This window comes from Monodon monoceros, unplaced genomic scaffold, assembly GCF_005190385.1.
Source record: "Monodon monoceros isolate NGI ecotype Baffin Bay Population unplaced genomic scaffold, NGI_Narwhal_1 Super_Scaffold_15, whole genome shotgun sequence".
Classification (NCBI taxonomy): Eukaryota; Metazoa; Chordata; class Mammalia; order Artiodactyla; family Monodontidae; genus Monodon; species Monodon monoceros.
Genome location: NW_021703771.1, coordinates 47,607,975 through 47,633,958, shown reverse-complemented (window position 1 = coordinate 47,633,958; position 25,984 = coordinate 47,607,975). Strand labels below are relative to the sequence as shown.

The following is a 25,984-nucleotide window of genomic DNA, read 5'->3' as shown; positions in this document are numbered from 1 at the left end:
AGATAGGGACCAAGGCTAAGATAAGGTTGAGGAGGAAAAGATAATACATTCACTTTTAACCTGTGTTCAATTTTAGGTCCCCATGTCCAAGTGGAGTTGTTGGGTGGGACTCAGGAGAAAATTGTCTTGATAGTAGTATAAAAACCAATTTACTTTTGTGTAACTAAATCAACTAATAAAGGTTTTATTTTTTTAATAGATACATAAAGTTAGTTTCGAGTTATGAAACTTCAAATGCAAATTTCCCAAATAAGACTACCTTATTAATGCGCAAATTCTCTATGAATTCTAGGAACGATATTTCAAAGAGAGTATGTCTTTGTTTTTGTAGGTAAATATGCTTGAAAAGTAACAGTATTAATTCAAACAGTAGGCCAAAGAATATGTACATTTAGTGTTATATGTTAGAGAGCAAGTGATTCCAAGTTTGAGACCCTGTGTGGGCTGAAGAGTTAGCTGGCACCTACCAATGTTATAATTTCATTTAGCCCCTCTAAGCCTCAGTTTTCTCACTTTTAATGAGGATTACCTACCTATAAGTCAAAGACTGTTTGTATAGCAATAATATAAATATGTAGTGGATCTGGCATAATAAATGACAGTGGAGGGGGACTGTAGGAATGGAGTACATTGATTCCTCCCTATCTGCAGGGGATTGGTTTCAGGACCCCAGGGATACCAAAATTCATGGATGCTCAAGTCCCTTATGTAAAATGGCACAGTATTTGCATATAACCTATACATATCCTCCAGATACTTTAAATCATCTCTAGATTATTTATAATACCTAATACAATGTAAATGCTATGTAAATACAATGTAAATGCCATGTAAATAGTATTTGGCTGTGCATGGCAAGTTGAAGTTTTGCTTTTTGGAACTTCCTAGAATTTTTTTATCATATTTTCAATCCACAGTTGATTGAATCTACTGATGGGGAACCTACAGATATGGAGGAGTGACTGTATTAAAAAGAAAAACTTCTCCTGCCCTGTCTTCTTTCTTACCTCTCTCAAAGGATTTTGACCCTTCAGATTAATAACACTACAAAACCTATCAGATAATAAAAATTATAATACAAGAAGCTGAGGAGCTTCTGGTTATATTGCAAGCCAGTTTTTTTTGTTTTGTTTTTTTTAAGATTTGATGATACAGCTTTGACATGGTTTATTATTGAGAGATAAAGCAATTAAAAATATATTTGAATATGGTGAAACATTTTAATTTGGTATTTTTACTAAAGAAACAGAGTTTTAGAATTAGGGTTGATTATATATTTTTTATCTGCATGTTTACAAAACTGTATTGGTAATTATTTAAAGTATATCACATTAGTTAACAGCACATCAGCTCATTTCAGAATATCTTTCAAAAACGAGATTTGTTGGAATTTAAATGTAACATTGAGTTGCAGTTGACTTAACGGTTTTGCATCCTAGTTACTAATATGATTTTACTGCATTATCTGAATTAAAGTCTGAATCAGTCTAAAATTCATTTCCCTCTCTTTGCAGATCACGTGTCAGTTGGAGGACTTGGAGACAGCTTTTATGAATATTTGCTAAAGGCATGGTTAATGTCTGACAAGACAGATCTACAAGCTAAGAAGATGTATTTCGATGCTATTAAGGTAAACCCAAATTTAAATCATCGTTGCCACTCAACTAACTTATAACTTGCATATTAATCAAGCTTTAATGAAAAAATGGAATACTACCTGAGTGGGTTAAAAAATGTTTCCAGTTAGATAGAGTTCAATATGTGCTAATATAATTATAACAGTAATAATCATACTTGATAATGTTTAGTTCTAATAGGGTAGTTAAAAGTTTTTTCCATGGTTCAAACCTCAGTTAAGATTCACACATCTTAAAAAGGGTATTTTTCTTCAACAAGTATGAGTTCCCTATTAGAGTCACAGTTAAAATTATGGAGAGGAAAAAATCCTGAATTTATTATATATTCTAAAAATTGAGGAAGTTAAAATTGCCCGAGATTACAGACAATCCTAATGGTTACCTCCCTTTGAAGTAAACTTACCTCCAGAGATAAATAGTACTTTCAAATAAAAATCTGCGGGCTTCCCTGGTGGCGCAGTGGTTGAGAGTCCGCCTGCCGATGCAGGGGACACGGGTTTGTGGCCCGGTCCGGGAAGATACCACATGCCGCGGAGCAGCTGGGCCCATGAGTCATGGCCGCTGAGCCTGCGTATCCGGAGCCTGTGCTCCGCAATGGGGAGAGGCCACAACAGTGAGAGGCCCGCGTACTGCAAAAAAAAAAAAAAATCTGAAGTAACCAAACTAATATTTAATCGAAGATTATTAATAGTTTTCAAAGGTCCTTTGTGATGGAGGAGGAATGAGAGTGAATAAATATTTGAATTACCTTCTGTGTACTAAGTAGTGTGTTAGGCAGATACTTTATGTGGTGTTTGTTTCCTTAGTTTTTTTTTATTTTTATTTTATATTGATTAACAATGTTGTGTTAGTTTAAATAGTTATTTTTTAAGTGAGGTGTAGTTGATGTATGATATTATGTTAGTTTCAGGTGTACTATATAGTGATTTGACATTTGTATATGTTATGAAATTATCACCACAATCAGTCTAGTAACCATCTGTCCCCATACAAAGTTATTACAATATTATTGACCATATTCCTTAAGCTGTATATTGCATCCCTGTGGCTTATTTTATAATTGGATGTTTGTACCTCTTAATCCTCTTCACTTATTTCTCCTGCTCCCTCATCCCCCTCCCCTCTGGCAACCACCCATTTGAACACTTAGGTTGCTTCCATTTCTTGGCTATGGGAAAAAATGCAGCAGTGAACATGCAGGTGCATATATCTTTCCATATTAGTGTTTTTGTTTTCTTCAGATAAATACCCTAAAGTGAAATTGCTGGATCGTATGGCAGTTTTATAGTGGCTGCACCAATTTACAATCCCAAAATAGTGCACAAGGATTCCCTTTTTCTTCATATCCTCACCAACACATGTTATTTGTTGTCTGTGATGATAGCCATTCTGACAGGTGTGAGATGTTATCTCATTGTGATTTTCATTTGCATTTCCCTGATGATTTGTGATCTTGAGCATCTTTTCATGTGTCTGTTGGCCGTCTCTCTGCCTTCCATCTTCTTTGGAAAAATGTCTATTCAGGTCTTTTGTCCATTTTAATCTGGTTATTTGTTGAGTTGTATGAGTTATTTGTGTATTTTGGATATTAATCTCTTATCAGATATATTTTCAAATATCTTCTCCCATTTAGTAGGTGGCCTTTTCACTTTTTTTTTTTTGTTAGTTTCCTTCACTGTGCAAAAGCTTGTTAGTTTGTTGTAGTCTCACTTGTTTATTTTTTATTTTATTTTCCGTCCCTGAGGAGACAGATCAAAAAATATATATATATATATATCTATATACACACACACACACATATCTATATGTGTATATAGATATATATATATATTGCTAAGACCAATGTCAGAAGAGTGAACCGCCAGTGTTTTCCTCTAGGAGTTTTATAGTTTCAGGTCTACACTTAAATCTTTAATCAATTTTGAATTTATTTTTATATATGGTGTGAAAAAGTAGTCCAGTTTGATTCTCTTGCATGTAGCTGTCCAGTTTTCCCATCACCATTTATTGAAGAGGCTATCTTTTTCTCACTGTATATTCTTTCATCCTTTATCATAGATTAATTGACCATATAAGCATGGGTTTATTTCTGGGCTCTTTATTCTGTTCCATTGATCTATGTGTCTGTTTTTGTGACTGTACTGTACTGTTTTTATTACTGTAGCTTTGTAGTATAGTTTGAAAGCAGAGAGTCTAATACCTCCAGCTTTGTTCTTCTTTCTCAAGATTGGTTTGATTATTTGGGATCTTTTGTGGTTCCATACAAATTTTAGAATTATTTGTTCTGGTTCTATAAAAAATGTCTTTGGTATTTTGATAGGGATTGCATTGAATCTGTTGATTGCCTTGGGTAGTATGGTCATTTTAACAATATTTATTCTTCCAATCCATGACCATGGTATATCTTCTCATTTGTTTGTGTTGTCTTCAGTTTCTTTCATGGATGTCTTATACTTTTCAGAGTACAAGTCTTTTACCTCTTTGATTAGATATATTCCTAGGTATTTTACACTTTTTATGCAGTCATAAATGGGATTGTTTTATTAATTTATCTTTCTTATAGTCTGTTATTAGTGTATAGAAATGCAACAGATACCTGTATATTAATTTTGTATCCTGCAATTTTACTGAATTTATTTATTAGTCCTGCTTTTTTTTTTTTTTTTTTTTTTTTTGCGGTACGTGGGCCTCTCACTGTTGTGGCCTCTCCCGTTGTGGGCCACAGGCTCCAGACTTGCAGGCTCAGCGGCCATGGCTCACAGGCCCAGCCACTCCGCGGCATGTGGGATCCTCCCGGACCGGGGCACGAATCCGTGTCCCCTGCATCGGCAGATGGACTCTCAACCACTGCGCCACCAGGGAAGCCCAGTCCTGCTTCTTTGGTAGTGTCTTTAGGATTTTTCTATATATAGTATGTCATCTGCAAAAAGTGACAGTTTTACTTTTTCCTTTCCAATTTGGACTTCTTTTATTCTTTTTCTTGTCTATTTGCTGTGGCTAGGCCTTCCAAAACTATGTTGAATAAAAGTGACAAGAATGGGCATCCTTGCCTTGTTCCTGATCTTCTTGCTTTCAGCTTTTTATCATTTATTATGCTGTTGGCTATAGATTTGTCATATATGGGCTTAATTATCTTGAGGTATATCCCCTCTGTATCTACTTTGTTGAGAGTTTTTATCATAAATGGATGTTGAATTTTGTCAAAAGCTTTTTCTACATCTATTGAGATGATTATATGAGTTTTATTCTCCAATTTGTTAATGTAGTATAGCACATTGATTGATTTGCAGATATTACACCATCCTCACATCCCTGGGATAAATCCCACTTGATCATGGTGTATGATCCATTTCATTTATTGTTGAATTTGGTTTGCTAATATTTTGTTGAGGATTTTATCATCTATGTTGATCACTGATATTGGCCTGTATTTTTTTTGTTTGTTTTGTTTTGTTTTGTTTTGGTATCAGGGTAAAACTGGCCGTATAGAATTTCAGAAGCATTCCTTCTTCTTCAGTTTTTGGAATAGTTTGAGAAGAATAGGTGTTAACTCTTCTCTAAATGTTTGGTAGAATTCACCCATGAAGCCAACTGATTCCAAACTTTTGTTTGTTGGAACTTTTTTTTATATTACTGATTCAATTTTTTTACTGGTAATTGGTCTATTAATATTTTCTATTTATATTTCCAATTCCATCTTAGGAGATTATATATTTCTAGGAATTTTTTCATTTCTTCTAGGTTGTCCATTTTATTGGCATATAAATGTTCATAGTAATCTCTTATGATCCTTTTTATTTCCATGGTATCATTTTAACTGCTCCTCTTTCATTTCTGATTCATTTATTTGGGCCCTCTCTTTTTTTCTTGATGAGTCTGGCTAAAGGTTTATCAATTTTGTTTATCTTTTCAAAGAACCAGATCTTAGTTTCTTTGATCTTTTCTATTGTTATTGTGGTTTTTTGGTCTCTATTTTATTTATTTCTGCTCTACTAACTTTGGGTTTTGTTTGTTCTTTTTCTGTTTCCTTTGGGTGTAAGTTTAGGTTGTTTATTTGAGATTTTTCTTGTCTCCTGATGTAGGCTTGTATTGCTATAAACTTTCCTCTTAGAACTGCTTTTTCTGTGTCCCATAGATTTTAGATCAGTGTGATTACATTTTTACTTGTCTCCAGGTATTTTTTTACTTCTTCTTTGATTTCTTCAGTGATCCACTGGTTGTTGCTAGTGTATTGTTTAGCCTCCACATGTTTATGTTTCTTTGCATTTTTTCTTGTAGTTTATTTATAGTCTCATAGCGTTGTGGTGAGAAAAGTTGCTTGATATAATCTCAGTTTTCTTAAATTATCTATTTATTAAGTCTGTTTGGTCTAATGTGTCACTTAAGGTCAGTGTTTCCTTATTTTCTTTCTGGATGACCTGCCTATTGATGTGAGTGGGATGTTTAAGTCCCTTACTATTATTGTGTTACTGTCAATTTCTCCCTTTATGTCTGTTAATATTTGCTTATGTATTTAAGTGGTCTTATGTTGGGAGCATATATATTTACAATTATTATATCTTCATCTTAGATTGATCCCTTGATCATTATGTAATGTCCTTTTTTGTTTCTTTTTACAGTCTTTGTTTGAATTCTATTTTGTCTGATATGGTATTGCTTCCAGATTTCTTTCCATTTCCATTTGCATGGAATAACCTTTTTTATCTATCAGTCTGTGTGCCTTTAGATCTGAAATGAGTCTCTTGTAGGCAGCATATATATGGGTCTTGATTTTTCATCCATTCAGCCACTCTATGTCTTTTGATAAGAGCATTTAGTCCATTTACACTTGAAATAATTATTATACGTATGTACTTTTTGCCATTTTGTTCATTGTTTTCGTAGTTCTTTTTTGTTTCTTTCTTATTCTTTTGCTCTCTTCCCTTGTGATTTGATTACAGTCTTTAGCTTTATGTTGTGTTCCTTCCTCTTTTTTGAGTGTGTGTGTCTATTATAGGTTTTTGGTTTGTAATTACCAAGAGGTTCATATTGAACATCATTTATATGTATATATGATTATTTTAAGTTGATGATCTCTTAAGCTTGAATACATTCTAACCACTCTACATTTTTATTTCCCCCACCACATGTAATGTTTTTGATGTCATATTTTACATCGTTTTGTTTTGTGTATCCATACTACTTATTATGGATATATATGATTTTACTACTTTTGTTTTTTAACCTTCTTACTAGCTTTATGTGGTTGATCGACTACCTTTACTATCTGCTTGTCTTTACCAGTGATGTTTTTCCTCTCATAATTTTTATATTTCTAGTTGTGGCCTTTTCTTTTCTGCTTAGAGGAGTCCCTTTAACATTTCTTATAAAGCCAGTTTAGTGGTGCTAAATTCTTTCAACTTTTGCTTTTTTGTAAAACTCTTTATCTCTCTTTCAAATCTGAATGATAACTTTGCTAAGAAGAGTGTTCCTTGTTATAGGCTTTTCCCTTTCATCACTTTAGATATATTGTGCCACTCCTTTCTGGCCTGCAGTGTTTCTGCTGAGGAGACATCTGATAGTTTCATGAGAGTTTTCTTGTAGGTAACTAGTTGCCCTTCTTTTGCTGCTTGTAAGAGTCTTTATCTTTAATTTTTACCATTTTAATTATGATGTGCCTTGGTGTGTCTTGTTTGGGACTTTCTTTGCTTCCTGGGCCTGGATGTTTGTTTCCTTTCCCAGGTTAGGTAAGTTTTTAGCCATTGTTTCTTCAGATAAATTCCCTGTCCCTTCCTGTCCCTCTTCTCCTCCTTGGACCCTGTAATGCAAATGTTAGTATGCTTGATGTTGTGCCAGAGATCTCTTAGATTAACCTCACTTTTTAATTTCTTTTTTTATCTCCTTTCTGTTCAACTTTGTGTGATTTCTACTACTCTGTCTTCCAGATCACTAATTCATTCCTCTGTATCATCTAACATACTGTTTATTCCTTCTAGTATATTTTTTTATTTCCGTTATTGTATTCTTCAGCTCTGTTTCTTCCTTATATTTCCTAACTCTTTGTTGTTGAAATTCTCACTGTATTTATCCATTCTTCTCTTGAGTTCAGTGAGCATCTTTATGATCATTACTTTGAACTCTTTATCAGGTATATTGCTTATCTCTACTTTGTTTGGTTCTTTTTCTGAGGCTATGTCTTGTTCCTTCATTTGGATCATATTTCTCTGTCTCCCCCTTTTCCCAGTTCTCTATGTTTATTTCTATGTGTTAGGTAGGTAACTTACATATCCTCATCTTAGAGAAGTGGCCTTATGTGGGAGATGTCCTGTTGGGCTCAGCCTCTTACATAGTTTAGATATGAAATTAGAATTTTTTAAAAATAATAATAATAGGGCTTCCCTGGTGGCGCAGTGGTTGAGAGTCCGCCTGCCGATGCAGGGACATGGGTTCGTGCCCTGGTCCGGGAAGATCCCACGTGCCGCGGAGCGGCTAGGCCTGTGAGCCATGGCCGCTGAGCCTGCGCGTCCAGAGCCTGTGCTCCACAACGTGAGAGGCCACAACAGTGAGAGGCCCACATACCGCAAAAAAATAATAATAATAATTCTTAGGGGAAAAAATGGATATTTGTAATTCCAGTGATGTTGCCATTGTTCTAAAGTAAGTGTCCCTAAAAGGAATTCTGGGTGATTTTACAATAGACCAACTTAATTGTTTAAATATAAATACAACTTGCACTGCTCTAGTTGACTGGATTTAATATTACGTTGGTTCCCTCCAAGGTCAGTAGTGAACTTGACTAAGTAGAGCAGACACAACTCTTTACTATTTCACATATAGGAACCAGGCACCTTAGTTAGAACATTGGCCTTCATTTCGCACAGCCTTTAAAGGACATGATAAACATTAAAAGCAAACTCTTAAGTTTATTTTTCTTCATTCCTATGAGGTTTCAGGTTTTAAACCAGGGAGTTCTCCATACAGTATGGTTTCCATTATGTCATTTTTAATTACAGTCCTGGCAGACATTTTAATTATTCTAATTTTAAAGTGGCCCCCTAGGATCTTGATGTTCCAGGAAAGACAACTTTAAAATACTCTTTGAAATACTTTTCCTCCCGTTTTGAGAACTATACCCACACAGCTTTTAGCATATTGTATTTAGACAAACCATTGACAGGAAAATCCATTAAGAGCAAATGAAGTCAAAGTGTTTCCTCTTTCTCTTAATAGTAAAAACACTTTCAATCCATTGTGTGTTTTCAACATAGAAAGCAAAGCTAGAACAGTTACGCTTCTGATTTTAAGAAGTAGTCGTGTCTTACATAGTAAAATTTCTTTGTATTTCTTGTACTTTAAAATATCATTATTATGAAAGAGAGGATGCCTTACAATATTGTTCCAGACAGTTGAGTTACTGGAGATGTAGTCCATCAGTTTTAGCTTCCAGTGCATTTTGGAAATCATTTAATCCCAGAGTGGCATGTTTTCTTTCGTTGTGTTAATAATGAAATACTTTGAGTTTTCAACTGGCTGTTATGGCCTCATCTGGAGGCCATACTAAGAATCCATAGTGGTGGTTGCTCATGCTGCAAGAAAGTCCATTGGCGTGAATGATACCTGGGCAGGTGATGTATTAGGCATTTAGGATTCTATAGGCACAGCCAACTAATTTTTTTCAAATATAGAAGGATGAAATCACAAAATATACAATACTCTTTTTTCCTAATCAATTCTCTGTAGGCTTGACACAAAATTTTTTAGAGCCACTAAAGACTATTTTTTCCTCCTTTATATTTATTTACATTTTCCCATTGCCACACAAACATTGTTTTAAAAGTCTTGGAACTTCGTTGTAATTTATTTTGAGAGATAGCAACTTGGTCAGAATCATGCCAAAAATAATATAGTACTTTATTCAGGATCTGTAACAGGGTAATAATATTTCTCTAATGCATGCTCAAAAGCTATTACTCTTGCCATGTAGAAAGAATAACTTCTTGGGTGATGAACATGTATCTGCTTGAAGGACTTTACTGCAGTTTGTGCTATGAGAAGTATAACTAGCTAAGATGTTCAGTTGCATTAAATAAGAATGAAATATTAATGTAATAACTAGACCATCAATAAAATTAGCTTAACCACAGTTAATGTGCACAGTAGTGTGTTCATTTATTTCTTACCATCTTGGTTTCATTTGTTTATTTCCAATAAAGGAAGGAGAGGTTTTATCTACCTCTGCATTCATTTTCATTCATTCTTCTATATCACAAGTTTTGTCTCTATCTACTACAGGCATGTGTTGGAGATATTGTGGGTTCAGTTCCAAACCACTGCAATAAAGTGAATAACACAGTAGAGCAAGTCACATGAAATTTTTGGTTGTCCTGTGCATATAAACTTAGTATTTGCACTATACTCTAGGCTGTTTAATGTACAATAGCAGTATGTCTAAAAAAACAATGTACTTACCTTAGTTAAAAAATGCTAACCATCATCTGAGTCTTCAGTGAGTTATAATAGTAATGTTAAAGATCACTGATACAGATCACCCTAACGAATATAATAATAACGAAAATGTTTGAAGTATTGCGGATTATCAAAATGTGACATCGAGACATGAAAAGAGCAAATGCTGTTGGAAAAACAGTGTTGATAGACTTGCTTGACACTTTCAAAACTTCAATTTGTGAAAAATGCAGTATCTGCAAAGCACAATAAAGCAAGGCTCAATAAAATGAGCTATGCCTGTATTCCCAAATGTGATTCCTAAAATCCTCTCTTTTTTTATAATAGTATAACAATTATAGACACAATCATAGCCCTTCTCCTTCCAAGAAGTAATTGGGGGTGTAGGGGAGCATTTCCTGTTAAAGTAATTAAAAATAGTAATGCCAAGCACTTACACTACAATTTTGGGGTTTTTTTTAAAAAAAGGGCTTATTTTATTTTGTTTATTCAAAAGAATATCAACAGTCCTGGGGCAGAAATAAAAGGTGTTTAACAAGCCACTTTTGTAAACATCATTTCTCCCAAATTTACAGACCTTTATTCTTTTTTAAAAAAAAATACTTATTCATTGTATATTAATGTCCTTTTTAAAAGAATTATTAAGGAGGAATTTAATTCATGTGGTACCACAGTGGAGATGTGATGATGATAAATGACCTTTATCAAGTGCTAATCACAGTACTGACTGCTTTATAAACAAAATATTGCAGTTTTCACAGTGGATGCTACTATTCCCATTTTATGCATAAGGACACTGAGATTTAAGGATACAGTAAGCAAATTACCCACAGATTTACAGATAGCAAGTGTCAGAGCTGGAATTTGAAGCCAAGCAATCTGATTGACCCAAGAACAGCTCCTTTTTCCCACTCTGTTTTGCTACCCCTCAAAGCCTAAGAGAGAGAAAGGAGGGGTAGGACCACCAGCCTGGATTTTATACACAAATATGGTCTGTTCACCATTCATGGTAGAGCCTGTGCTTTGTGTTGTTTCTCCATTTGTGAAAATGGAAATGCACTAAAGCAGCTCTTACCACTATACCAGTGGCCTGTCTTTGAAAAGGAAACAGCTTTTTCAGTATGAGGACTACAAGTGTTTGGGCATGCAACCAAGAAAAACCTACTGGGCTGGCCCAACAGTGTTAATTATAACTAACCAAACTAATAAGGCATAGACTAGAGGGCATATACAGAGAGCAATACCATGAAATTTCAGGTCGAATTGGGTTTGTAGTAACAAACTCAAATCAATCGTGAGTGATGTTTTATCTTTTTTTAATGTTGTGGTGTTTTTGGTATAAATCTGAGAAGAGATTACAAAATGTTGAAAATAAGTATTATTTTCAGGCAATTGAGACTCACTTGATCCGGAAGTCACGTAACGGACTGACTTACATCGCAGAGTGGAAAGGGGGCCTCCTGGAACACAAGATGGGCCACCTGACCTGCTTTGCGGGAGGCATGTTTGCCCTCGGGGCAGATGACGCTCCTGAAGGCCTGACCCAACACTACCTTCAACTCGGGGCTGAAATTGCCCGTACCTGTCATGAATCTTACAATCGCACATGTGAGTACCTGTTACCCTTCATACACAGTCTATGTGCTTTTTATTTCATTCAGTAAGGAACTTTGTCCATTTTGTCCATTTGTTGCCATCAAAAGAACATCCACCATATGCCTGATGAAACTTGATGATCATGATTAATATCTTAAAGGAATTTCTGTTTTTAGTTTAAGAGGCATTACTCTTCTGTATAAAAATATTTACCTTTAGTTTACCAAGAAACAAAAATCCAGGCCATAAAGGGTTAAGTCTGTCTAACTTGTTGGCCCTGCTTTAGGTAAATAACATTGGGTGAGAGTCTCTGTCCCAGTACAAAAGAAACTTGGTATGTTATAAACCGTTATTAATCTTCCCAGAATCTCCATGAAATATATGATGAGTCTGGCAGCCTTCTTATAAAAATAGGAGTTTGATGTACAAATACTAAATAACCTTCATGACATAATGACTTAGAATTCTCAACCACTGATTTTCTAGCTCACTAATAAGGTGGTGCTTTGCACCTACCCAGTGGGTGCTCAGTAAATGGTGGTTAAATGAAAGAAAATAAGGGATCATTACCATTTTCTAAAATGGACTCTTTTCAATGAATAAATTATAAAGGTATATTGAATATTGCTTATTATACAGTGTTTATAATTATTCCTTAAAATGATTGTTTTGGCACCTCTCTTGAATGTTGTAAGGTACTTTCTAGTTTCATTAAAGTTATAGACACTAAAGATTGTCTAGGACAATAACCCTTGTCCTCCATTGCATCTCCTTTAGTTGTGAAACTGGGACCAGAAGCTTTCAGATTCGATGGCGGTGTTGAAGCCATTGCTACGAGGCAAAATGAAAAATACTACATCCTACGGCCAGAAGTTGTTGAGACTTACATGTACATGTGGAGACTGACTCATGATCCAAAATACAGGAAATGGGCCTGGGAAGCTGTAGAGGTGACGTTTTAATTTGCTTATGTTTCTTATAGAAAAATGTCTGTGGGGGCCTTCCCTGGTGGCGCAGTGGTTGAGAGTCCGCCTGCCAATGCAGGGGACACGGGTTCCTGCCCCAGTCCGGGAAGATCCCACATGCCGCGGAGCGGCTGGGCCCGTGAGCCATGGCCGCTGAGCCTGCGCGTCCGGAGCCTGTGCTCCGCAACGGGAGGGGCCAAAAAAGGGAGAGGCCCGCAAACCAAAAAAAAAAAAAAAAAAAAAAGAAAGAAAGAAAAATGTCTGTGGAAAAAATGTTCAGTGATACCTATAAATCTAGCATATCAACATTTCTTTGATTTTTAAAGCTTAAAGTTTTGACCAGCCATCTTTCCATTCAAGACTGTTTTCAGTTAAGTCATCCTATATCCCTGGCTTCAGCTTTGCTTTATGTAACAGTGATATAAATATACCTACTCTGGTGTTGAAGGAGAAATCTAGAAAGGCATATTATAAAATTAAGTTCTCATGACTATAAAAAAGGTGATCGGTTAATTCCACAAAGGATTACAGGCAACTTGGGAATAGTTACCCCAACCTGCTCTCTGTTTCAAGAAACCACTATATGATTGCTTCTTTTAGTCTTTGGGCATGAAAATGATAAAATATGCTTTTAGTTAGAGTAACTTAGCTGCTTAGAGCTAAATTTTAGAAAGTACCTATAGAAGAACTACTTTGTACAGAATATTCCGACGCTAGTCTCAGGAGTCTCCAAATATCTATAAGCTTCATATCTGTCCAGTATGTTATTTGAATTGTCTTTGTCACTTCTTGAGTCTCTTCCTGCTGAATATGGTGTATCATCTTCCTGAACTAATCCGTTGAACACTTTGTGTGCTGAATGCCAGCAGAGGCGCCCTTCAGGATATGCATCAAACAACATCTAATTTTTTTTTTTTGCGATACATGGGCTCACGGGCCCAGCTGCTCCGTGGCACGTGGGATCCTCCTGGACCAGGACACGAACCCGCATCCCCTGCATCAGCCGGCGGACTCCCAACCACTGTGCCACCAGGGAAGCCCACAATGTCTAATTTTAAGAGCTATTATTCCAAAAGGAGTGAAAGGGAATTCAGGGGATAAGAACAAGCAAATGCTTTAATTACATTCTCTTATTGTCTAGCACTCTTTGTTAGAAAGCTAGCTGTCTTTTAAAACCATTAGGAATAACTTCTCTTGGGAAATCTAAAATGAATATTGCCTTTATGTAAAATTTAACTGATATCTCAGAAAGCCATTGATGAATCTTGCTTATTAACCCTCTTCATTTAATGTGTGTCTTATAACCGGTTGTCAATCATTTTAAGTAATAGCAATTTTTTAGGCCTCTTTCTTTTGCATAATTTTCTAATTATGGTTAGTCAGTTGTAATTTCAGTTTCTTTAAGTTTATGTTTTTTCCTCTGAAAAAAGTATATTAAAATTGAGGTTCATCTAAGCCTTGGTGATTGGGAATTATTTTGGTCTTCAATAGGCCAATGAGGTTTTAGAGTTGATGGATAACTATCCAGTCTTTGCTCCTCTGAAGAGTAATTCTGAGATGCATTCTAGATGGTTCCTTACAGGTTTTCCAGCAGGAGCAAGCCCCCCCCCCCATGCACACAGCAGTGACCTGCTCAACGTGTATTTCACTGGCCCTTCTCCCTTCCTTGTTTTACTCTCCCCACTCACTCGCTCACTTCCTGATATCACCTCCCCCAAAATCTCCCTGCATCCAATCCTTGTCTCATGCTCTCTTTTTAGAGGAACTCGTGCCCAGAGGCTGAGAGCCCCAGAACAGATTGTGGTGAAATGATGTTCTGATCAGACTAACCAGCCTGGTTACATTGCCACTTCCACTGTGGAAAAACTGTAAAACCAGGGCCTATTACGGGGGGCCCAGGAGAGCTGCTTGTCCCGAGCTTCACATCCCTAAAGTCTTAAAATTTAGACTTGACATGAAGGATTTTCATTTTTTGAAAGTTAAAAATGCCTCTTCAGCATCCCCCCACCTTTTTTCATTTTAACTTACCAAAAGCCTCAAAAAATAAAAATAGCTAGATCTCTCTAAACATCTGAAAGGCCCTTGTCACTGTGCTAAGCGTGTCTTCATCTTGAGTTTTATTTGTTTTATTTTTTTAATATTTTTATTGGAGTATAATTGCTTTACAATGTTGTGTTAGTTTCTGCTGTATAGCATAGTGAATCAGCTATACATATACATATATTCCCATATCTCTTCCCTCTTGCATATCCTTTCCATCCTCCTTATCCCACCCCTCTAGGTGGTCACAAAGCACCAAGCTGATCGCCCCATGCCATGGAGCTGCTTCCCAGTAGCTATCTGTTTTACACTTGGTAGTGTATATATGTCCATGCCACTCTCTCACTTCGTCCCATCTTACCCTTCCCCTTCCCGTGTCCTCAAGTCCATTCTCTACGTCTGCATCTTTATTCCTGTCCTGCCCCTAGGTTCTTCAGAACCATTTTCTTTTTAAATTCCATACTTATGTAGTAGCATACAGTATTTGTTTTTCTCTTTCTGACTTACTTCACTCTGCATGACAGACTGTAGGTCCATCCACCTCACTGCAAATAACTCAATTTCATTTCTTTTTATGGCTGAGTAATATTCCATTGTATGTATATGCCACATCTTCTTTATCCATTCATCTGTCGATGGACACTTAGGTTGCTTCCATGTCCTGGCTATTGTAAATAGTGCTGCAGTGAACATTGTGGTACATGACTCTTTTTGAATTATGGTTTTCTCAGGGTATATGCCCAGTAATGGGATTGCTGGGTCATATGGTAGTTCTATTTGTAGTTTTTTAAGGAACCTCCATACTGTTCTCCATAGTGGCTGTATCAATTTACATTCCCACCAACAGTGCAAGAGAGTTCCCTTTTCTCACACCCTCTCCAGCATTTATTGTTTGTAGATTTTTTGATGATGGCCATTCTGACTGGTGTGAGGTGATACCTCATTGTAGTTTCGATTTGCATTTCTCTAATGATAAGTGATGTTGAGCATCCTTTCATGTGTTTGTTGGCAATCTGTATATCTTCTTTGGAGAAATGTCTGTTTAGGTCTTCTGCCCACTTTTGGATTGGGTTATTTGTTTTTTTGATATTGAGCTGCATGAGCTGCTTATATATTTTGGAGATTAATCCTTTGTCAGTTGCTTCATTTGCAAATATTTCCTCTCATTCTAAGGGTTGTCTTCTCGTCTTGCTTATGGTTTCCTTTGCTGTGCAAAAGCTTTGAAGTTTCATTAGGTCCCATTTGTTTATTTTTGTTTTTATTTCCATTTCTCTAGGAGGTGAGTCAGAAAGAATCTTACTGTGATTTATGTCAGAGAGTGTTCTATGTTTTCCTCTAAGAGTTTTATATTGTCTCTGGACTTACATTTAGGTATTTAATCCATTTTGATTTTATTTTTGTGTATGGTGTTAGGGAGTGTTCTAATTTCATTCTTTTACATGTAGCTGTCCAGTTTTCCCAGCACAATTTGTAGAAGAGGCTGTCTTTTCTCCATTGTATACTCTTGCCTCATTTATCAAAAATAAGGTGACCATATGTGCATGGATTTATCCATGGGCTTTCTATCCTGTTCCATTGATCTATATTTCTGTTTTTGTGCCAGTACCATACTGTCTTGATTACTGTAGCTTTGTAGTATAGTCTGAAGTCAGGGAGCCTGATTCCTCCAGTTCCGTTGTTCTTTCTCAAGATTGCTTTGGCTATTCAGGGTCTTTTGTGTTCCCATACAACTTTTGCAATTTTTTGTTCTAGTTCTGTGAAAAATGCCATTGGTAGTCTGATAGGGATTGCCTTGAATCTGTAGATTGCTTTGGGTAGTATAGTCATTTTCACAATATTGATTCTTCCAATCTGAGAACATGGTATATACATCTCTCCGTCTCTCTGTATCATCTTTAATTTCTTTCATCAGTGTCTTATTGTTTTCTGCATACAGGTCTTTTGTCTCATTAGGTAGGTTTATTCCTAGGTATTTTGTTCTTTTTGTTGCAGTGGTAAATAGGAGTATTTCCTTAATTTCCTTTTCAGATTTTTCATCATTAGTGTATAGGAAGGCAAGAGATTTCCATGCATTAATTTTGTATCCTGCTACTTTACCAAATTCATTGATTAGCTCTGGTAGTTTTCTAGTAGCGTCTTTAGGATTCTCTATGTATAGTATCATGTCATCTGCAAACAGTGACAGTTTTACTTCTTCTTTTCCGTTTTGGATTCCTTTTTCTTCTCTGATTGCTATGGCTAGAACTTCCACAACTATGTTGAATAATAGCAGTGAGAGTGGAAAACCTTGTCCTGTTCCTGATCTTAGTGGAAATTGTTTCAGTTTTTCACCATTGAGAATGTTGTTGGCTGTGGGTTTGTCATATATGGCCTTTATTATGTTGAGTTAAGTTCCCTCTATGCCTACTTTCTGGAGGGTTTTTATCATAAATGGGTGTTGAATTTTGTTGAAAGCTTTTTCTGCATCCATTGAGATGATCATGTGGTTTTTCTCCTTCAATTTGTTAATATGGTGTATCACATTGATTGATTTGCATATATTGAAGAATCCTTGCATTCCTCAGTTAAAACCCAATTGAGCATGGTGTATAATCCTTTTATTGTGCTGTTGGATTCTGTTTGCTAGTATTCTGTTGAGGATTTTTGCATCTATGTTCATCACTGCTATTGGCCTATAGTTTTCCTTTTTTGTGACATCTTTGTCTGGTTTTGGTATCATGGTGATGGTGGCCTCGTAGAATCCCTCTGCTATATTATGGAAGAGTTTGAGAAGGATAGGTGTTAGCTCTTCTCTAAATGTTTGATAGAATTCACCTGTGAAGCCATCTAGTCCTGGGCTTTTGTTTGTTGGAAGATTTTTAATCACAGTTTCAATTTCAGTGCTTGTGATTGGTCTGTTTATATTTTCTCTTTCTTCCTGGTTCAGTCTCAGAAGGTTGTGCTTTTCTGAGAATTTGTCCATTTCTTCTAGGATGTCCATTTTATTGGCATATAGTTGCTTGTAGTAATCTCTCACAATCCTTTATATTTCTGCAGTGTCAGTTGTTACTTCTCCTTTTTCATTTCTAATTCTGTTGATTTGAGTCTTCTCCCTTTTTTTCTTGATGAGTCTGGCTAATGGTATATCAATTGTGTTTATCTTCTCAAAGAACCAGCTTTTAGTTTTATTGATCTTTGCTATTGTTTCCTTCATTTCTTTTTCATTTATTTCTGATCTGATCTTTATGATTTCTTTCCTTCTGCTAACTTTGTGATTTTTTTGTTCTTCTTTCTCTAATTTCTTTAGGTGTAAATTTATTTGAGATTTTTCTTTTTCCTTATGTCTTGAGGTAGGATTGTATTGCTACAGAATTCCCTCTTAGAACTGCTTTTGCTGCATCCCATAGGTTTTGGGTTGTTGTGTTTTCGTTGTCATTTGTTTCTGAGTATTTTTTTATTTCCTCTTTGATTTCTTCAGTGATCTCTTGGTTATTTAGTAGCATATTGTTTAGCCTCCATGTGTTTGTATTTTTTACAGTTTTTTTCCTGTAATTGACATCTAGTCTCATAGCATTGTGGTCAGAAAAGATACTTGATATGATTTCAATTTTCTTAACTTTACCAAGGCTTGATTTGTGACCCAAGATATGATGTATCCTGAAGAATGTTCCATGAGCACTTGAGAAGAACGTGTATTCTGTTGTTTTTGGATGGAATGTCCTCTAAATATCAGTTAAGTCCATCTTGTTTAATGTGTCATTTAATGCTTGTGTTTCCTTATATATTTTCATTTTGGATGATCTGTCCATTGGTGGAAGTGGGGTGTTAAAGTCCACTACTCTTATTGTGTGACTGTCAATTTCCTCTTTTATGGCTGTTATCATTTGCCTTATGTATTGAGGTGCTCCTATGTTGGGTGCATAAATATTTACAGTTGTTATATCTTCTTGGATTAATTCCTTCTTCATTATGTAGTGTCCTTCTTTGTCTCTTGTAATAGTCTTTAATTTAAAGTTGATTTTTGTCTGATATGGGCATTGCTACTCCAGCTTGCTTTTGATTTCTGTTTGCATGGAATATCTTTTTCCATCCCCTCACTTTCAGTCTGTATGTGTCCCTAGGTCTGAAGTGAACCTTTTCCAGACAGCATATATACGGGTCTTGTTTGTGTATCCATTCAGCCAGTCTGTGTCTTTTGGTTGGAGCATTTAATCCATTTACATTTAAGGTAGTTATCAATATGTATGTTCCTATTATCATTTTCTTAATTGTTTGGGGTTTGGTTTTGTAGGTCTTTTCCTTCTCTTGTGTTTCCTGCCTAGAGAAGTTCCTTTAGCATTTCTAGTAAAGCTGATTTGGTGCTGCTGAATTCTCTTATCTTTTGCTTGTCTGTAAAGGTTTTAATTTCTCCCTGGAATCTGAATGAGATCCTTGCTGGGTAGAGTACTCTTGGTTGTAGGTTTTTCCCTTTCATCACTTTAAATATGTCCTGCGACACCCTTCTTGCTTGCAGAGTTTCTGCTTAAAGATCAGCTGTTAACCTTATGGAGATTCCCTTGTATGTTATTTGTTGCTTTTCCCTTGATGCTTTTAATATGTTTTCTTTGTATTTAATTTTTGATAGTTTGATTAATATGTGTCTTGGTGTGTTTCTCCTTGGATTTTTCCTGTATGGGACTCTCTGTGCTTCCTGGACTTGACTGACTGTTTCCTTTCCCATATTAGGGAAGTTTTCAACTATAATCTCTTCAAATATTTTCTCAGTCCCTTTCTTTTTCTCTTCTTCTTCTGGGACCCCTATAATTCAAATGTTGGTGTGTTTAATGTTGTCCCAGAGATCTCTGAGACTGTCCTCAATTCTTTTGTCTTTATTCTTCTCTGCAGTAGTTATTTCCACTATTTTATCTTCCAGGTCACTTATCCGTTCTTCTGCCTCAGTTATTGTGCTGTTAATTCATTCTGGAGAATTCTTAATTTCATTTATTGTGTTGTTCATCATTGTTTGCTCTTTATTTCTTCTAGGTCCTTGTTAAACGTTTCTTATATTTTCTTCATTCTGTTTCCAAGATTTTGGATCATCTTTACTATCATTATTCTGAATTCTTTTTCAGGTAGACTGCCTATGTCCTCTTCATTTGTTTGGTCTGGTGGGTTTTTACCTTGCTCCTTCATCTGCTGCATATTTCTCTTTCTTCCCATTTTGCTTAACTTGCTATGTTTGGGGTCTCCTTTTCGCAGGCTGCATTTCGTAGTTCCTGGTGTTTTTGGTCTCTGACCCCAGTGGGTAAGGTTGCTTCAGTCGGTTGTGTAGGCTTCCTGGTAGAGAGGACTGGCACCTGTGTTCTGGTGAGTGGGGCTGGATCTTGTCTTTCTGGTAGCAGGGCTGCATCCAGTGGTGCGTTTTGGGGTGTCTGTGACCTTATTTTGATTTTAGGCAGCCTCTCTGCTAATGGGTGGGTTTGTGTTCCTCTCTTGCTAGTTGTTTGGCATGGGGCATCCAGCACTGGAGCTTGCTGGCCGTTGGGTAGTACTGGGTCTTAACATTGAGATGGAGATCCCTGGGAGAGCTCTCGCCGATTGATATTATGTGGGGCCTGGAGATCTCTGGTGGTCCAGTGTCCTGAACTTGTCTCTCCCACCTCAGAGGCTCAGGCCTGACACCCAGCCAGAGCACCAAGACCCTGTTAGCCACATGGCTCAGAAGAAAAGGGAGGAAAAAAAGAAAGAAAATAATAATAAATTAAATAAAATAATTAAAATAAAAATTTTTTAATTATTAAAATAAAAAAATTAAGTAAAAAAAAGAGAGCAACCAAACCAATAAACAAATCCACCAATGATAACAAGCACTAAAAACTATACTAAGATAAACATAAAAATCAGAAACAAGTCAGTCGCAGACAGCAAACCCCAAGTTTACAGTTGCTCCCAAAGTCCACTTCCTCAATTTGGGATGATTGGTTGTCTATTCACGTATATCACAGATGCAGGGTGCATCACGTTGATTGTGGAGCTTTAATCCGCTGCTCCTGAGGCTGCTGGGAGATATTTCCCTTTCTCTTCTTTGTTCGCACAGCTCCTGGGGTTCAGCTTTGGTTTTGGCCCCGCCTCTGCGTGTAGGTTGCCTGAGGGCGCCTGTTCTTCGCTCAGACAGGACGGGGTTAAAGGAGCCGCTGATTAGGGGCCTCTTGCTCACTCAGGCCGGGGGGAGGGAGGGGCACGGAGTGCAGGGCGAGCCTGCCATGGCAGAGGCCGACATGACATTGCACCAGCCTGAGGCGTGCCGTGCATTCTCCCGGGGAAGTTGTCCCTGGATCACAGGACCCTGGCAGGGGCGGGCTGCACAGGCTCCTGGGAGGGGAGGTGTGGATAGTGACCTGTGCTCGCACACAGGCTTCTTGGTGGCGGCAGCAGCTGCATTAGTGTTTAAGCCCATCTCTGGTGTCCGAGTTGATAGCTGCGGCTCGTGCCCATCTCTGGAGCTTGTTTAGGCAGTGCTCTGCCTTCTGTGGACAGACAGGGAAGGAATCCCCTCTCCTCACGCACCCCAAAACAATGGTCTCTTGCCTCTTAGGCAGTTCCAGACTTTTTCCCGGACTCCCTCCTGGCTAGCTGTGGCGCACTAGCCCCCTTCAGGCTGCGTTGACGCAGCCAACCCCAGTCCTCTCCCTGGGATGTGACCTCCGAAGTCTGAGCCTCAGCTCCCAGCCCCCGCCCACCCTTGGCGGGTGAGCAGACAAGCCTCTCAGGCTGGTGAGTGCTGGTCGGCACCGATCCTCTGTGGGGAATCTCTCCACTTTGCCCTCTGCACCCCTATTGCAGCGCTCTCCTCCGTGGCTCCAAAGCTTCCGCCCAGCCAACCCCTGTCTCCGCCCATGAAGGGGCTTCCTAGTGTGTGGAAACCTTTCCTCCTTCACAGCTCCCTCGCAGAGGTGCAGGTCCCGTCCCTATTCTTTTGTCTCTGTTTTTTCTTTTTTCTTTTGCCCTACCCAGGTACGTGGGGAGTTTCTTGACTTTTGGGAAGTCTGAGGTCTTCTGCCAGTGTTCAGTGGGTGTTCTATAGGAGTTGTTCCATGTGTAGATGTATCTTTGATGCATTTGTGGGGAGGAAGTTGATCTCCACATCTTACTCCTCTGCCATCTTCTGGACTAGTCTTGAGTTTTTTTCTCAGGACAACCTCATGTTGAGAAAAGGCATGCTGCCTGGGTCCAGGAAACTGAGGCCGCAGCTAGGGAGTCTGGAGCTGGGATTCGGCCCCCACCTCTAAAACGTTAGATTGTCTTCTTGACTACTCTGGTTCACCACATCAGGATTGGGGGAGAAAAAGAATGAGTGGAGGTGATCTGAAAAGATGAAAAACGTTTGGGCAGTGCCTACCCCCAAAACAACTCTTTTTTCTATAATAAAAGAAGGAGCTTATAGAAATTTCTACAGGAGGGAGGGTTAGCTGTTATCATGCCTGGCCCTCTCTTTAGCTTATTTCTTTATTACCAAAAAACTTCAAGGGGCAAACCAAGAAAAACATCTGTGGATAAGATCTTTTTTTTAAGGAGATGTCTAGAAATAGGATTTCATTATGTTCAGTAATAACAAATTTACCCATTTCTTCTAAATCTTGGGGTTTTTTTCCTTTTTCATAAATAATTTTTGGCCTACTGCATGTATCTGGTATTTGACTTTTTATCAAAAAGAACTGTTATCAAAAAAGAAGGAAGGAAAAATATAATAGGACCTGAAAGTTCCTTTCTTCAGGCTTTTCCCCCACTTAGCTCTTTGTCTGAAACTAAGAATATAATCGAAGCTTTTTTTTTAAGTTAATTGTTCTTATATTCCCCGGGGCTTTTAAACAGTACCAAACCAGGAGATAGATATTCCCCGGGGCTTTTAAACAGTACCAAACCAGGAGATGGGTGTTTTTTATTCACATAGCCTGCCAGTTAGATTTTCTTTCACCTGGTAATTAAATGCTTCTCCTCTGGGCCCCATGCTCTCTCCCTTCTGCCCTCCAGCCCTAGGGTGCAGAATCAATATCCTCATTATCAGTGTCTGCAGATGGAAGCTGAGCTCTCAGCACCACACTCCTGCTCCCTGCCTTTGCCTCATCCATCCCACGTTTTCTGGGCTCCACATGCTTAGAGCCGTGCTTTCCTCCAAAGCCCTTTTCTAGCCAGTGAAGATTTTTCTCAAGTAACATGGCAAGACCTATGCCATATCTTGGTAGTTGAGCTAAATGGGAGGAAAATATGATGTAATTATGCACATAAAAAAAGAGGAAAAGCGTTGTGATCTGTAAAAGAAAACTGAAAAATAAATGAATAATGACGTGAGAACCTAAGAGTAACATTTTTTTCATGTTTCCTATGTTTTCTTTATCTCATTAAAAATTTTAAGGGGCTTAGGCTTACACTTTATTATTTTTGTACACATTCTATGAATTAGAACCAGATTTCCAGTGACAGTTTGTATACAGTGGAAATCTTTATTTGACCTTTTAGTTTTTAGAATTAATAGGATGTGGTGAATAGAAAATAACTTTCCTGGAGATGACTATGCCTGGTAACCAGCAAAGCAAGCCAATGTAATTTCCAAATACAAAGAGCAGTCAGGTTAGCAGCAGCTGACAGAATGGAAGGCAAGTTATTTTAGGTGTTACCTAAATTTTCGTTCCCACACTGCCCAACCCATGTCTTTCCCCATCTCTGACTGTAGTACTCGTTGTAGTCAGGCAGCTATAGAAATGTAGGCTCATTTCTCTCCTCATAGTTGCCAGTGGTTTCATCCCATCTTTCTTCCATCTCAGACTAAAGAAAAGAAAGATGTATTTCAGAAATGGATACCAGCCATGTTTTTTTCACTGCTTTCCATTTTCTCTTTTATATCTGTCAGTCACCAATATCACTCAGTACTCCACAGTCAATTTTTTTTAAATAAGATATTCTGACGATAGTAGCAGCTGTTTTGGTTCCAGTGCACTTTCTCAACCAGCGGTTTAGAATCCCAGTTGACATGAACAATCTCTCTAGACCAGGGGTCAGCAAACTTTTTCTGTAAGGGCCAGAGAGAATTGGGCTTGGGGGCCCTATGCATTTATTCAACTCTGCCATTGTAGTGAAAAAACAGCCACACACAATATGTAAACAAGTGAGTGTGGCTGTGGTTCAATAATACCTTACTTACAAAAACAAAAAGCAGGCTGGATATAGCTTGTGGTCTGTAGTTTGATGCATCCTGCTCTAGACCATAAAAAGAAATGGTAAAAATCACTGAAATTCCAGAACTAAATATAGAAGTGTTTCCAATTAGATGAGATATACCGTCCATATGTCCTTTAACTTTTCATACTTTATTTGCATTTACGTTATGTTTTTTAAAATTTTCACCTGAAACTATTGCAATCTATCATTCCATTTGAATCCTTATTTTAGTTAAATGTGACAATCTAATGGTAAAAATTTGTGACAGTCAGTTTACTGGAATGTGACCATTTTTTTCCCTCCTCATTGTGATTTAGGCCTTGGAGAAACACTGCAGAGTGAAAGGAGGCTATTCAGGCCTCAGGGATGTTTACTTCCACAAGGAGAGCTATGATGATGTGCAGCAGAGTTTCTTCCTGGCAGAAACACTAAAGTAAGTAAAAATTATTCTGGTTGTATGTGACTAAGATACCTGAAGAGATCTTCTTTCTAGTTGTCTTTATCATGAACACATTCAAATAACATCAGGCATGACTGCTTCCGAATGCCATTCTACGTGCACGGCAGTAATTGCAGGTGTGTTTTCATCATCATGTAAGTTCGACAACTTGGGACTGCTTTGTATGGTTCTCGTACACAGGGACCAAAGCACAGAGCAGCTTCTTTCTTCGGCATTAATGAGTATACCCCTTAAGGTTTTGCTATACTTGACGGTTGTCCATGATTCTCCCATAAGATGAATGGAGACATTGATGTGTTTTTTTTCTGTCTCTTTGTGGTTTCACTGGCTGACAGGGTCTCTCAGGCCTCACATACCCATGTTTCTCTCTCCAGATATTTGTACTTAATATTTTCTGATGACGATCTACTTCCACTGGAACACTGGATCTTCAATACCGAGGCACATCTTCTCCCTGTACTCTCTAGGAATATAAAGAAAGTTGAAGTCAATGAGAAATAAAAAGACATTTTGTATTTTACTCTCCTCCATTCCCTTCACTGCATACCTTAATAATTCCTTTTCTGGTGATCAGACATATGATGAATTTTTATTAATAGGTCTGTGATTATTCTAAGTTTTAAAATTGTTTTGCAGTCTTTTATGTTTTGCAGTCTTTTATTATCATAGGCATAGATGGACCTAAATTCCTTATTGTAGCCTTTATTATTCATTCAGTGAATCACATGGTTTTTTGTTTGTTTGTTTGTTTGAAGTAATCTTTTATCTCTGGAGTTCATGAAGGTGTAGTATCATTTTTATTAAACTAAATAGAATGGTGTACCAATGACCTCTTAATTATAATTTTGATTTGACTGCAAAACTTTTTCCTCCTCTATGAGGAGATGATGTCTGCTTTAAGCTGTAATGTTTTGCCATGTTGCAAAAAGCCATAATAATAAATAACAAAAAAGCTTTTTCCTTTTCAATTTCGTGTTAATCTGGTTTGTCTATCCACCAGAGACAGATCTTATAACTGTGACAAGCCTCCTTATGCAGGTCTATCATTATTTGATAGAATGTCTTCTAAAATACTTTACTCACATTTTAATTCAAATTAGAATGTCATCCCAGAAGGATCATCTCCTCTTGACCTCATTTCATTGGATCCATGGTATATTTTTGTTGGTCACTTATATTAGTGTTTCCTAATTTGGGAATTAGTTCTCAAGGTTTACTTTAAATGCCCTGTGTCATCTCTGGATCATGTACTGGTTAATTTCTTCCATTCTCTACCACACAGTGAAGTGAGCTTTCCAGTTTTTCAGAGCTCTGCTGTTAACCGAATTATATTTTTTAAAGGGAAATTGTATAACTTTTAGTGTGTTAGCTTTTGCTTTTATCTGAATATATGAAGAAATTGGGGCTCTCTCTGAAGAGAGGGTGAGTATTTCATATGGTTTTTTGTTTGCATTTCACCTTTAATTATTTTTTCTCAAAAAAAAGAAACTTTTACATTTCGTTCAGGTTTTTCAGATTTGAAAAGAGCCCTTTCTCAAATGTAGTAAATTATTTCATTTCAGTTTATGAAAGCAGGATTTAACTCTGAAAGAATTTTTGCCAGTGTATCTATTCATGGTCAATTGAGGAAAATCTAATAAACTTTTAGGTCAAATTAGGATGTAGTG

General features: G+C 37.2%; 1 protein-coding gene across 1 annotated transcript in view; it reads left to right on the top strand.

Annotated features, from left to right (window-relative positions):
* The window catches only part of MAN1A1 (mannosidase alpha class 1A member 1), a 169,886-nt gene extending 144,624 nt beyond the window's left edge, over window positions 1-25,262 (top strand). Inside the window, exons 9-13 of the mRNA XM_029223379.1 lie at window positions 1,515-1,630; window positions 11,471-11,690; window positions 12,456-12,628; window positions 24,175-24,290; window positions 24,692-25,262. Of these exons, the coding sequence (XP_029079212.1) occupies window positions 1,515-1,630; window positions 11,471-11,690; window positions 12,456-12,628; window positions 24,175-24,290; window positions 24,692-24,818 (752 nt within the window). The 3' untranslated portion in view covers window positions 24,819-25,262. The remainder of the gene's footprint in view (window positions 1-1,514; window positions 1,631-11,470; window positions 11,691-12,455; window positions 12,629-24,174; window positions 24,291-24,691) is intronic.
* The last annotated feature ends 722 nt before the right edge of the window (window positions 25,263-25,984 follow it).